The sequence below is a fragment of the Ostrinia furnacalis genome, unplaced genomic scaffold (assembly GCF_004193835.3).
Source record: "Ostrinia furnacalis isolate ACB-3 unplaced genomic scaffold, ASM419383v2 OfSCF7348, whole genome shotgun sequence".
NCBI classification, from domain to species: domain Eukaryota; kingdom Metazoa; phylum Arthropoda; class Insecta; order Lepidoptera; family Crambidae; genus Ostrinia; species Ostrinia furnacalis.
Genome location: NW_021137587.1, coordinates 956,408 through 971,428, shown reverse-complemented (window position 1 = coordinate 971,428; position 15,021 = coordinate 956,408). Strand labels below are relative to the sequence as shown.

The following is a 15,021-nucleotide window of genomic DNA, read 5'->3' as shown; positions in this document are numbered from 1 at the left end:
CGTAGAAGGTTACTTTTTATTCAAAAAGGTTACATTTTTTTTTTATTTCTCGCACTGGGCGTATAAAAGGCTAGTTACGGCACTGCCAAAAACGTGCCCATCAAAACTAAACTTTTTGACAAAAACTAAAGTTCAATAATTTTTATTATGTTTTTTGGTCATTGTTTTTCATTTTTGTGTTTTTTTAATGACACATAATATTATTGACTTACAAAAATATTTATTTATTTATCTGTAAGACGGGCACATAAGAAATACAAACAGTTTTTATGTAGAGTCACATAAAAATTAAGCCCCCTCCATTCCAAGAGGAGGGGGGTGGGCCCACATATGGGGGCATTTTTCTCTATAAAATTGACATCACAACATCGCCTTAAATTATCGCTAGCCCTGTCCCAAACACCCTGTATAAATATCATCATTAATGTCTTTCAGCATATAGAATTCCGATGTGGAGTTTAGGTCAGCTACTTTGAAATCATTATCATCACTATCATTGTCTATCTGCTTAAAAAAAATCACCGGTTGATCCCTTTCAACTTTCCATCCTTGTGTTTCACATAATTCACATTAAAATCTAGAATAACCTCGTCACTACTAGATGCCAGATTTTCATTGCATTTAGTAAAGACATGTCCGTTTTCACCATCAATCCCTAATTATTAAGTGACCCCTATGAAAGATGAAAGCAAAATTCCTGTTAAGTGTTACCATAGGAGGGGTCACTTAAAAATTAGGGATTGATGGTGAAATCGGGCACTGGTCTCTCACTCACGCTGTTTTAACTGGAATAAAGCCACCACTTTAGAACTTTTTTCGCACATTATGTTCATTATTGTTCATGTCGTATTTCTGTAACCTATTCAACTTGCTAATCTCTGTGAATACCTCGATTCATACTTAACTTATCATTCATATTTAATGCCTTCATCGACCAGTTATTAAAGATTTGAAAATTTTCACCTCAGGGGTTTTCGGTTTGATTCCCAATCAGGGATATACCTTAAAGAGTTATCTGAAATCAGCTTAGTGTAATGTTATGCTGACAATGATACAATTTGCATCATTTCTTTCCTTAATAACTTCGACTAGTGTAATTATTTATTTCGTGTTTCTTATTATTTCAGATGTAAAAGTTGAAGAAATTGCTGATGATCAGGACTTCATTAGTGAATCGGTAAGTGCTTCACTCAAGTATTACAACTACTATTTATTAATTACACTACCATAAGAACATTGCACAACATTTGTGTTAATTTTACATTAAAAACTATAGACCCCTTACTCATAAAATTGTATTCAGTGTTATACAAACTTGGTATTCAATGATCGCGAAATTAAAATATGATGGTGATATTAAAAGACAAAAAACTGTTTTAGTTAGTTCGGTCTTCAGTTTTATGAAAAAGGGGGTGAATAATAAATAGGCAGTGGTTAAAAAATGTTCAATACATACATACAACATTAATATACGTACTAAATAACGTACAATAAGTGAAACGACAACATGAGCACTTCATTCAATAATTGTGTGGTGTTTGGGATCCCATATTCGGTTTGGATTGCACAAAATCATCATAAAGTAGGTAAGTAACATTTTAAAATATTTATCACTATCTTTGACAATAGTGAAATTGTTTGACATGAAATAGAATTAAATCTATCGGAGACAAGACGCGGCAGCATGTCAAGCCAAGTTCAAGCAAACGTTCTATATTTCAGGAAAAGACTAAAGAACTTAAGGACGACAAAGAGAAAGAAAAAGAACAGCAAGCAGAAAAAAAGCTATCCCACAATTTGCTGAAGCGATCAGTTTGCAAACCTAACCAGGAGTTCCAATCGGAGTGCAACTCCTGCCAGTGCGCCTCTGACGGACAATCGTATACATGCACCCAAAATGAATGTTTGGAGAGAGACATGAATAAAGAAGTGGAGGTTTTTATGCAAAGCGAGGTACGTAAAAAAATTGTAAATTCATCAAATTGAAATTTAAAGATAGGGCTTCTTAAGTTAAAAATGTTAACTGATAAGAATGGCAACGGTTTATAAGAGAGGTTTTAACTAGTAGATTAAAATTTGTGCTTTAATGAGTCCCCAGACCATCTTTTCTTTTTCTATCTCCCGCTTGTCAATCGAGGATAGTCGAACTTTGGAACTCAAAATACCATATATGACACAGATCGTCACCTATCCCCCGGGACTGCTTAACCGTTTACTCAACGGTTGACGGTTAGACAACAGCCTGATCCTAGCTATACATGGGTTGTAGGAGTGGGAGCGAGAGATAATTATAATAGTCCCTTATAGCCTAACCTTAACTGTTAAGAACCCGAGTAATGTACATCTGCAATGGTATTTGACAAACTTGGTATTCCAGGGTGTAGACCACATCGAACGCCATTCAGTGTGCAAGCCGAGCGACACTTTCTACATCGGCTGCAACACGTGCCAGTGCAACCCGTCCGGCACCGACTATTCTTGCACTAACAAGCCCTGCCCTTTGCCTGATGACGTCGAGCTGTTCCACGAGCTTCAGGTAGCTATCAGAATTGGGTATTTTGACACCATTTGTCATAATTCCAAACAACTGTTTCAAAATAACAAATCATTCTGGTCTTAGAGGCTCGACTAGTTTTCAATCAACTGAATGATTTCTATGTTCAGCAGTGGACACCCTGTGGCTGAAATGATGATGATGATGAATGATTTTTAGATCTAGCTAACTTTTCATCAATTCAAAGGTAAATTGATAAAACGTTAGTCAATTGAGTTGGTTAATAGTAACGTCATTATACTTACCTTCCACACAAACAAAATCTATAGAAGAATCGCATTTGATCGTTTGTTTAACAAGTTGGTTAAGATTGTAAAAGAACGAAAGAAAGAATATATTTTCTTAGCTTATAGAACTGGTTTATTGATAATCCACCAATTTGATCCTTTCACGTCTTTGTTTTCAGGAGATGAAGCCGATAGTACCTTACACAGGCTACGAATACGAAAGTGGTGCTGACGAGCCCAAATTGTGAGAGATCCCACACCTTGCCAATAATCTTGTGTTTTTTTAATTAAATTATTTATAATGTCGATGTGTTTTATTCGTTGTGTGTATTACCTATATCATCAGCTTCCTCCAGCAGCTTTTACACCGTCAGAAAAGAAATATAACTCCTTCATGCGTTTCTTTAAATGGATCAGTAAAGGAATGTCTTGTTTAAATCAAATACATATGTCTTTTGGTCTAGAGGTCTATAATTAAATGGTAATTTTGTTGTAATTTGAGGTTATCTAGCTCGGATTTTTATAACTGAAGATTGCAGAGAGGTTCGATCATTTCAACTCGCAGAGACATAGCCATAGGAATACATAGTAATATATTCCTTTATCATTAGTCTTCACTTTAAAGACTGCACCTAATATTGTTGAACCATAGATTTTTCCAAGATAGGATTCCTCTCGTTATTCTCTTTCGTCATCATTCTAGTCATTTCAGCTCCCAAAAGCCAAGACCATCAACGGCACCTGCAAGGCCAAAGCGATGTTCATCAAGGACTGCAACGTGTGCTGGTGCAACGACGATGGCACCGGCTACTACTGCACTAGGCGAGTGTGCGTCAACGAGCTGCCAGAAGAACCAATTGTGGAAGAAAAACCTGAGGTTATTTGGATGATGTTTATAAAAACTCGTTAGCCGAACATCAGCAAAGTATCTTACTAATTTAATTCCTACTCGCGTTTAGTTTGGTTTCAGTGAATCTGTTGTAATTTTGGCTTGTGTTCCATAACATAAGAAGAAAATAATACATTATTTAAAAAAAAACTGTTATTCATAGTATTTTATGGAAAGGTTTAAACAAGTAAATTATCAGTTCAATGATAACTTAGTTCCATTAATTAATTGATGAAAATTTTAAAGTTCCAACCTAAATGTTGTAAGACATTTGGGAATCCAATTCGTTTCGATAGATGTTTAAAGGACAAAATGAGCTGCATTTCATTGTGCTCATTTTGTTTGTCATTTTATAAGGGTCACAATAATAGCTTTGCATTAATTTTATGACACCAACAATAAGACGAATGCAGAAAAATAACTATACTATCCGTGAAAGTCTAAAACAATGATACTCAAAGGCTGCCTCCAAACACATGAGTTTACTACAGCAATTTTCAAACAGGAGCTAAGGATATTAAAGAAGGAATGCCGCCCATACGAGGTGTTCGAGCTGGATTGCAACATGTGCCGATGCAACGCTGATGGGAAGTCGTTCTCCTGCACGAGGAGACTCTGCCCTGATGCTGAAGATTCTAAGGTTGACAACGAATTTGATTTACAATTCTATCTCCACTTTTTGCTTTTGGGTCAAGTTTGACAACCGATTTTTGAAAAAATATTATTCTTTCGGTCTAGCAAGGTTGACAACGGCTTTTACAAATAGGTATGATTTTTCTTTCAATGGCCTTTGGGTCGTTATCTGTTTTTTCTATTAAAAGTTTATTTTTTCTATTTTGCTTTTGGTAGCGGTGAGATCTTTAGTAGCTTTGTTCTTATTTGGTGGTGGTAGTTGTTCACGGTTTTATGGTGCTTTAGTCTTAAATCGATTTATCAGTAGGTGACAATTATGTTTGGTTTTACGGAAAATTGTTATGCTTTTTCGAAAAAAATTTCGTCTGTCTTCTCGCAATTTGTTTATTTTTTGTTTGTACCTATATCGGTGTTGGTTTCTTCTTCATATTAAATAAATAATATTGTTTTAATAAATATCGTTAACATATTCAATCTATTTTAATATTGTCACCCTGTATTACTGTGTTTTTAGGAAATAAACGTTTTGAATTTGATTTTTCTAATAGGCATTAATTGGAACATGTTTTTTATTTCAGAACACATCACTCGTCAGAACAGCCAGAGCAGCTCAGGTAACATTTAACACTTTCTTGAACAGCTAATGGTTACGCGAAAAAAATCACACCAACAACTCAACCACTCTTTCTCACATTATAAAAGAAAGAATGCTGAGCTTTATCTTATCGAACTAGTAAATATAAAATATAAAAGCTTCTCGAGTTATAAATCGTTGAATTCATAACTATAGACCGTAAACTAGCACACACTATACGACTGGTATAACGCCACTTGTCTCCAGTAGGAGGCGCCTTATAAAGCCTGCCAGCCTGGGCAGGAATTCCGGCTGGACTGCAACAAGTGCCTCTGCGACAACTCCGGGCAAGACTTCTCGTGCACGCGGATCGACTGCAACGCTCCTAACAACGATGGGGCCAGGACTAAGAGAGGTGAGGATAGTAAATGTTTTGTTCGTTCGTTTCAGCCAACCGTCCACTGCTGGACAAAGGCCTCTTACAAGGATTTTCACAACGACCGATCCTGCGCCGCCCGCATTCAGGTTCGTCGGTCCACCTAGTGGGGGGCCTGCCCATCAGGTGTTTAGTGAGTTTTCAAGCTTCGTCTTAGCATTGGCTTCCCCAACCCATCTGGCCAGCGTGGGGAGTCCAAATCTTCCATTTGTCCCTGAGAAAATTAGATAGGTTCTGCAGTGAAAATCAAATGATCCGATAAAGATGAACAGAAAGCTTCATCAGATCATGTTTCATTATAATATAGCGTCCGAGCTTTGGATGACATAAAAATTTACGAATCCCAAAATCCAATGAAAAGAAGATTTCCAAAGTATGTGGTTATCATCAAAATAGGCCACCTTTTGGAAGTGAAGCATAAATTTTTCTTCACGACCTTCTTTGTCCTTCCAGAAACTTCCAACTTAGTGGAGGTGTCAGCGGAGTGCACAGCAGGCAGCACCTTCGAGCAGGGCTGCAACACGTGCAAGTGTACTGCCGACGGCCGCCACGCCATGTGCACCAACAAGAAGTGTGTGCAGGAGAACCAGATCAGCACCGATGTTCACGGCTCTGGTAAGATATCAACTGTAGCCTTATTAACCCAGCCTTTCCTTTCATAACCTTGCAGTTTTATCAGCTGGAATCTGGCTCAGAAAATCCACCCACTAGTGTCAACGACCTTGCAGTTCAAGTCACGAATCTTTCGAGTGAAAGATGCAGCACTATATACGAATTTTGTTAATCAATCATCATCATATCTTACCCGAATAGCCTTGACTCTAGGCTAGATCGAGCGAGATAGGTGATATTTTCAAAACCAGAGTGAAAAGAAGTGCCTATTGGTGCCTAGGTTATGTACCACGCTAGATTGTCTCTACGCTATACATTTACAAGTGATTGCGCTCAAAGACTGATTTCAAAGTTGGTGTAAAGTACCGTGGTAAAGTTGTAAAGATACCCTTGCACAACCACTGGCTTTCTAGTCTTGTTCATGGACCTTCTGAGTTTTCAGGCACCAGCTCTTGAACAGTTTCTCATGTAATTATCATATTCCTAGACGCCGCTGACCCTGGTTTCCGCTGCAACCCCGGCGAGCAGTTCAAGAAGGACTGCAACGACTGCACCTGCTCCGCCGACGGCCGAAGCACCTTCTGCACCCTCCGCCTTTGCGACCAAGACATCACCTCCGGCCTCTAAACCAGCTGTTGCCACCTTGACATCAACGAGACAGGGAATCTCAATCTGTTCTGACAGAAATTATATTGTCTGACCAGTTCCAAAAGTCATTAAAAATTTTGAACACGTTTAAATAGCAGAATTTTCATTTATAACCATCATGATAAAAGAAGAATTGAAAAATCAAATTATTAAATACCTGGATATCGTTATATCGAGCATAGATCGGGAAGACAAAAATGTCAATTTTGTTTACGGACGATGAACTTTTTCCAATTGAAAATGTAGACGTTTTGAACCAATTTTTAGACAGAAATTATCCAAGATTTTGATATTCTATCAAGGTGGTACTCAAGCCCAAACTTGGGAAGATTTGGAAATGGTGTAGAAAAACATTTCGTATTTGCCGAAGTGATGAGTGTTTAAGTATTTGTGACTATTTTTACTTAGTTTTAGTGAGTGAGTGAGACAATAAAAAAGCAACTTAATAATTTTAGGACGCTCAATAGTAATAAAATGTTAAAGAAAAAGATATTATTGTGAAATTTTTCGTTCCAAAACTTCCATCTTTAGGAATCATTCCTAATAACATAGAAGCTGTGTTTTTGCATTTATAATTTACAAATATTTAAAAGTAAGCATACTGTGAAATGTAATTATTTAAGTTTTTACATTGAATTCTTCTCTTGCATCGCAATTTAGCATAAAGCTCTCTAAATGTAGCAAAGTGTGTAGTTGCTTTTTTATTTACTTTTTTGTCGTAAGGTGTGTTTTTTAAATGTCGTCATGCGTGTGGATTTATGTATTTTCACTGTCATTTGTAACTTCATCCTCATCATAGTTTTTTTGTTTCTGTGTTTTTTTACTGCGTCCATTTTCATATTTTTTTATCACTTTCAGTTTTAGTGCTCTAGGCGTAATTTACATTATGTTTTGGAGTTTTTAGTTCATCTCAAGTCTCAAGTAACTTTTTTACTCAGATCAAAATCAACTTTAACTTAAGATCTGAACTTTCATGAAATACGTTTGTTACTAATCATTATTTTCATGAACTTTCCCAATCATGCGCCGCCATTGATTTATATCTTGAACGTCATGTACGTGGAGTCTAAATATTTTAAATATTTTTAAAGGATGAAGTTAAAAAGTTTTTAATGGTTTTCTATCGCATTTCATTCCTCTAGTGTATGTGACTATGATAGTGATGTTCAATAGTGAATTTGTTATGATAAGTGGCTTGCTTGTACGCTCGCATACCGTATTAGATAATACCTAAGTAGTTGTATTGTGTGATATTGCGATTCTTTAAAAAATAAATGGATTTGATCATGCGCCTTTTGGACTTTTATTTTTGTTTTCAATGCAAATTCATCAAATAAAATTTTTAGTCATCAAATAAAGATTTTAGGGCGTAAGTAGTCCGTAAATTGAAATAAATTCCTTTAACAATGTAACTCATCATTACTGAACACCCTGTATGTTTTTAATTAGGAACAATAAAAAAATAATTATGCTATCGCAAGGGAAATAAACTTGAGTGTATACGTAATTCTGTCATTAAATCAGCTAATGGAACTCATTTAATTACTTCAAGTCAAATGGTTTGCTGTGCAGCAGAAACATGGTCCTGCTGAAAATATTACTCGGTTTCACTTTTATTTGGGTCGCTGAGGCAACTTATAGCTGTGAGTAGTTATCTTTATCATACCTACATAAATATTTGCTTCATTTTACGCGGTATTATATAATATTTTGGTTAAATCCTAGGACCAAACTGATAGACCTATTTTTTTAAATAATTAATAAGAATTTCTCTTAGAGTTTTTTTTTGCAGAAAATATTTTTTTGCCATTATAATATTTTTCAAATGTGCGAATACAAATCTATTTCAAAATGCCACCAGATATTTTTTAAAGCCACGTACCGCATGCACATAGCTTAAATATGAATTGGATAAAGTGGACTGGTTATCAACGTGTGAGATGAGATCACCCGATAAAATCTATAGTTTTATTCGTAACTCCTTTCAGTATGCAATTAAGGTCGCGACTAAAGTAGATAGTAAATATGTAAGGAAAGATAAACTAAACAGATGTAAAATGCCATGGATTAATGAAAATATTATTCGTCTTTGTAATAAAAGGGACCAATTATTTAAATCGTGGAAAAATAGTTCAAATGATCCGGCCTTGAGACTAGAATACAATAAAGTTCGTAATAAAGTACACAAAATCTTAGAAAATAGAAGAAACTGTTATTACTTAGAGGAAATCAAATCTAATTCTGGAAATAGTAGGAAAATTTATCAAATAATTAACCAAATGCTAGGAAGGGTGACGCTATCAATTGATCAAGCAATCACAAAAGCCTTTGATGCACAAGGAATTACTCCCAAAATAATTGCGGATCATTTCGCAAACGAGTTTGATAACGCAGTCAAAGATATAATTCCTAATTGTAAGTCACCATTAGTAGACCAGGTGGATATTTCTGAGATGGACCTTAACTGTAGTTTGTATTTGCAAAAAGCCACCAGTAAACAAATAAGTAAAATTATTGACAGACTTAGCTATAACAAAGCCCCAGGACTAGATGATATCAAAGTATCAGATATTAAAATGGCAAGGCCCGGCATTGCCACGGCTATTGCCAACCTAATTAATTGCAGCGTTAAATCTGGGAAATACCCCGATGAACTAAAAATGGGATGTGTCAGACCGATTCATAAGAAAGGTAAACGAGATCATTACTCGAACTATCGCCCGATCACATTGCTTTCCATAATAGACAAAATCGTGGAGAAATTTTTTTGCGAGCATATACATAAATTCTACGCAAAACACGAAGTTTTATACGAGAACCAATTCGGGTTTCAAGCCGGCAAAGGTACAGCAGAGTTATTGTCTAAGTTCACAGACGAGGTTAACGAGCATTTAAATAATAAAAAAATTGTAATGGCTCTCTTTATTGATTTTTCACGCGCATTTGACACATTAGAACATAGACAACTAGTTCATAAGCTCGACAAATGTGGTATACGCGGACCATTGCATAAATGGTGCGAGGACTACCTGAAAAATCGTAAATACTTTGTTAAAATTAACCAATCGTTAAGTGAATCTGTCGAGGCAACGGTTGGCACGGCTCAAGGTTCAGTATTAGGACCTCTCCACTTCTTGACCTATGTTAATGACATGAGCAATTGCCTCAGTAACTGTACTTGCTATCAGTTTGCCGACGATACGTGCCTTATCATTGCGGATAAAGACCCGCAAAAAGCTTGTGCGCTACTACAATCTGACCTAAATGCACTATTACGATGGTGTCACGATGCAGGTCTAGTAATTAACTGCGAAAAAACTAAACTCATGGTCATAAAATCTCCTTACATGAAACGATTACCGCCCAATCCCATAGTAGCTCATAACCACAACTGCCTGCATACATTAGTGTGCAGCTGCCCTCCGCTGGAGGTAGTAAATAGCATAAGATACCTAGGGTTAATAATTGATGATACTTTCAACTGGTCCAATCATGTTCAACACATTTGTAATAAATTAAGACAATTTTTGGCCAATATAATAATTTTAAAAAAGCGCATACCATTCAAAACTAAATTAATGTTGTATCACGCAATGGCTGATTCATATATTCAATATGGACTATGTAGCTATGGTCGTACGTACAAATCATACCTCGAAAAAATATATAAGCTTCAAGTAAAAATTTTAAAAAATTTAGTTTCTGTTAAAATTAAAAACCAATTTCTAGATGACGATATTAGCTTATTTCAACATTGCAAAATCTTACCCATTCATTCACAATTTAAAAACGTTTTTCTTAAACAATATTTCTTCGAAGAAATGCTACGAGAACAACGCGTTCACCCTGTATTCACTCGGGCGGTCGCTGCGGGCCGGCTGTGCACACGCCGAGCAAACAATACCTACGGCAAGCGCACAGCGACGTATTTGTTACCGCGATTATTTAACGAGTTACCCTCGGAACTTAAAAATAATATAACGCCAATTAATATCAAACATAAAATTAAAACGCATTTGCTTTTGAATATGAAATAAATGAGATGTCAACATGTCGGGTATTGTTTAGATTCGGGATGATTAATTAAAGTCATAAAATATTGTAAATTAATTGAAATTATTATTGTAACCATAAGTATCGATGTAGAACTGCAACAGCATCAACACAAACCTTAGTGGTTTCCTGAATGCTGTCAAAACAAATTTTGTCTGTAATTCTTTTTATTTGGTAAATAAATGAAAAAAAAAAAAATGTCAATTTTGCGAAAAACAACTTCTTACCTCTCATTTCAATGACACATGAATAAAAAAAAATCTAAACAATAAAAAATACACAAAATAGTGATTGCTAAAAAAATTTAATGAAAATGAAAGTGAAGTCAACACCCTGAATTGTGGTTTACGGCAGTGGTGGCGCGCGAGCGCTGCGTACCCACGGCCGCGGCGCTCGGCGCGTGCCACGTGTGCGTGTGTCGTGCGGACGGCGTGTATTACTGCCGCGCACGCGCGTGCAAGGAGGCCAGTGAGTATACGCATGTTATTGATTGCTATATTACTTCTTACTTCATCTATAATTTAGGTTGTGACAACCCTCTTAGGCGATTATCACACTGATCCCAGCTACTCCCGTCACCCCACATCCTTGAAGCTTGTAGTGCCCACCGTTTAGGCGCGCTGGGAAGGAATGTGGTAGAGAAGGCTTTGTCTGGAATCCCATTGTTCCCTCCCACGTACGGAGAGTGATGGAGCACCAGGGTCATTTTGGTGGGCATGCTTCGTCTTTCTGACTTGGTGAGCCCCACATAACCTGCGCTGGACCGGGCTGGACTGTCCCCGGCCTAACGTTGGACCGGGTAGAAACCGGCTCGTAAACACAGCCTCTAAAGGATCGCGGTGCAGTGTGATAATCACCTAAGGGCTGAAAGAATTTACTTGCGTAGAAATATGGAACAAAATATCTGATGCTTACATTCAAAGTACTCAAAATTCTTTAATGCCAGTTTGTAATATGATTCCATTAGTTGTAGATAATCCAACTTCAATTTCTTTCACCAGATGTGACTATTGATACCATCCAACCAGGAAAAAGAGAATGTTTTCCGAACCATTCTTACAGAGAAGACGCACTATTTTGCTCATGCAGCGACGATGGCCTCTGGGTCTCCCACAACTGCCGTCAAAAATTCGGAACTATCACACCAAATTCCATTCACCCTAGACACAAGCTGAAAACCAATATAAAATGCACTCCAAACTCCTTATACCTCCTCGATTGTAATGTCTGTGAGTGCGGGCCAAATGGTGTCATTGAAATGTCTTCCTGCACGAACAGAAAATGTCACAGAGGACGTAAAGTAGAAGCCTGTAGCTATGGAGACGTCTTACGGATAAACGATGAAATCTGCTTCTGCAGCGATATCAATTTGTACATTGACCGCCTCTGCCTCAAAGTAGAAGACACGGCCATCCAAGAAATAAACAGAACAGACTTAGAACGTATCATTGAAATAGGAAAATCCTGGACTAGGACCAACGAGATCCATTTAACAGCTTGCGTCCCAGGATCAGTTTTAATATACGATTGCAACCGCTGCTTCTGTACTGCAGCAGAGGTGTGGGGCTGTACTATGAAGGGATGTCTGGCCCCGAAGATATTGAGGTCAGACAACAAGAAGAATGACTTCTACTCGCTACCTACTTTGAAAGATGAGAGAGAAAAGTGTGAGCCTGGGCAGCAGTATCGAATTAAGTGCAACAGCTGCATTTGTTCGAAGAAGAACCGTCCGATTTGCACGACGATGCTTTGCATGGAGGATATAGTGGTGGATAAGAAGGCATTAGAGGCTGCCTACCGGGAAGGCCGTACATAAGTCAGATTGTTTAATAAATTGTTGAATGAAAATTATATCTTTTTCTTGAATTAAAATTCTATTTTATTGAACTAATTCCTGCCCAAAAGGAAAATTAGGTAATTACTAATACTAAGTACTCCTAACATAATAAGAAACAAATTTATTTATTGGTTTACAAGTTGGAATAATCTTACTAGCATATCCAAAGTCGCTATACGTATTCGATGAAGTCTTTTAATAAGGGCGAAGATCTTGCAGTACCTAAATTACACTAGGATGGTAATGATGATGTGGTATAGGCAGCAGCACAGGTAAAATCACACCTGTTAAATTACCTACATAGGATGGTGTAGCTCATAGCTCTATGCAATAGTTTGTACACATGTATGGTCTATGTTTGTAGGGAACACATCTCTGGATTTTTTCATGATTGATTTTACCTTCTTTAAATATTAATGACAGTTAAAATCCTTTAAACTTCTAGCTGACTTTAACCCCTCTCGGAGCATCCACGGTGAATTACCGCCATTGCCTGATGGTGACTGCGAGGCAGGCAAGATGTACAAAAAGGACTGCAACACTTGTCGCTGTGGAATGAACAATTCTGTGATTTGCACGAAAATGTCTTGCCTGACCAAAAAAGACATGGACCGAGTGAAGCAGATGGTGATAAAGCAGAAACTCAAGGAAAAGGAAGAAGAAAAGAAGAATAGTAACAATAAAATAAGGAAAGTAAGGATAGTGGCCGAGGCGCCGATCAGGGATTGTGTCCCAGGGAAGATGTATCAGAGGAATTGCAGGGGTTGCTACTGCGATTACAATAAAAATATTGTGTGTGTCAGAGAAGCGAAATTCTGTAGTAGAAGTAAGTTGAATAAATTGATATTGTTATATGTTCCTTTCAAAACAAACAATATTTCTTAATTCTAACGGTACACTATACCTACTTTAAATGTGCTGAGTTTACGTTTTTAATTTACCTTTCTTATTCTAAGAAAGTTAGGTCTGGTACTAGTACTTAGTTAATAGATTTTTTGCTTCCAATAAAATCAAAAATAGTAATTTTTAGGGAGGATGTTTCAATAGTCGCCAGGCCTGAACGTTTTGCCTAAACATTTTGCTTATCTACTGTATCTGACTACTACACTTTGCTATTATGTTTTTGCCATAAAGTTAATATTCCTTCGGGTTTTTGCTAACCTGACAGCTTATATTTTTAAACTTTTTTTTTTAGTACTACCTAATGGGAGTCTTTACTTACAAATTATCAATTTAGATCACTACTTTGAAATGTTAATTTATGCTTATTATTATGTATTCCCTTTGCAGACTACTACCCAGATTCACCAGACGACATGCGTCCCAAACTCAGCAGGGCAGAGTTGGACGCGCTCCCCACACTAGGACATATCTCAGAGAAGTGCACGCCTGGCAAAGCTTACAAGGTGGACTGCAACTCCTGCGTCTGCATGATAAACTACAGCCTGATGTGCGATAAGATGCTGTGTCTGAGCTATGATGATATGCACAGATTGAAGGCTGAAAAGGCTTCAAGTAAGTTTCAGGGACACGAGTTCTTGTCTGAATAGATAAGCTGTCTTTCCCGAAGACTATAATCCGGGCCTTTTCAAGGCGAAAGTGAATAAGCACTTACAGGGCAGATATGTACCATCCTAGACTGCATCCCACTTAACACCAGGTGCGATACAAATACCTGCTTTGTGATGCATAAAAAAAATGTAGAAAATTCATGCCCGTGTGGGGTAATAGGTAAACTTCTCCTTTACTTTGCGCTAGCACCGTCAATGTCAATACTCGTAAATATATTGCCACTATCAGCCAGTGGCTTATAATATGTCACTTTCCCCGCCAAAAGAGCGGGGTCTACCTCACCAAAATAAATAAATAAAATAAATAAATAAATATCCTTGGACATTTTACACTGCGCCGCTAGCCCCAAACTAAGCAAAGCTTGTACTATGGGTACTAGACAACGGATATAAACATACTTAAATACTTTTTTTTTGTAAATACATACATATTATACATAGAAAACACCCAGTCTAATACAAACAAATATGTTCATGCACACAAATGTTTGTACTGTGCGGGAATCGAACCCGCAACCTCCGGAATAGTAGTCCGATTCGAACCACTACACCAAACGGCCGACAAATTGTTAAGACCTTAGATAACCTCAGTGAGAAGCAATTAAAGGTACTTTTGCACCGCTTGGTGACGTCTGGTGACGGCAGAGTAGAATACATTTGTCACCAACCCCTACTCTTCCCATGGGTGTCGTAAGAGGCGACTTAGGGACTACACATCAAACAGAGAACGGGCAGCAGCGCTCTCTGAAAGACATCAATCTTTTAAACTGCGATCTCCAACCCGCCTGCCAAGCGTGGAGATTATGGCAAAACCCTCCACTATAGTGGAAGAGGCTCATAGTCCAGCAGTGGACTGTAAAGGGCTGTTGATGATGATGGTTGCACCGCTTGACTCTGAAAGACCTCTCTTTAGCAAGTATCGTCGACGTGTGTAAAAAGTGATAATTTCATTATTTCAGCCAATGACAGTCCATTACTGAACTTTTA

The 15,021-nt window shown here is 37.4% G+C and overlaps 1 protein-coding gene across 4 annotated transcripts in view; it reads left to right on the top strand.

The window, feature by feature from the left end:
* LOC114364097 (SCO-spondin) overlaps positions 1–7,010 on the top strand; it is a 22,352-nt gene extending 15,342 nt beyond the window's left edge. The window contains exons 7-13 of one of the 4 annotated variants that reach the window (XM_028320095.1): positions 1,128–1,177; positions 3,494–3,658; positions 4,176–4,310; positions 4,882–4,917; positions 5,148–5,292; positions 5,767–5,928; positions 6,413–7,010. In XM_028320095.1, the coding sequence (XP_028175896.1) occupies positions 1,128–1,177; positions 3,494–3,658; positions 4,176–4,310; positions 4,882–4,917; positions 5,148–5,292; positions 5,767–5,928; positions 6,413–6,552 (833 nt within the window). In that variant the 3' untranslated portion in view covers positions 6,553–7,010. Of the gene's footprint in view, positions 1–1,127; positions 1,178–3,484; positions 3,659–4,175; positions 4,311–4,881; positions 4,918–5,147; positions 5,293–5,766; positions 5,929–6,412 lie in introns of all 4 variants that reach the window. The other 3 variants (XM_028320094.1, XM_028320096.1, XM_028320097.1) reach the window with 3 other exon arrangements.
* The last annotated feature ends 8,011 nt before the right edge of the window (positions 7,011–15,021 follow it).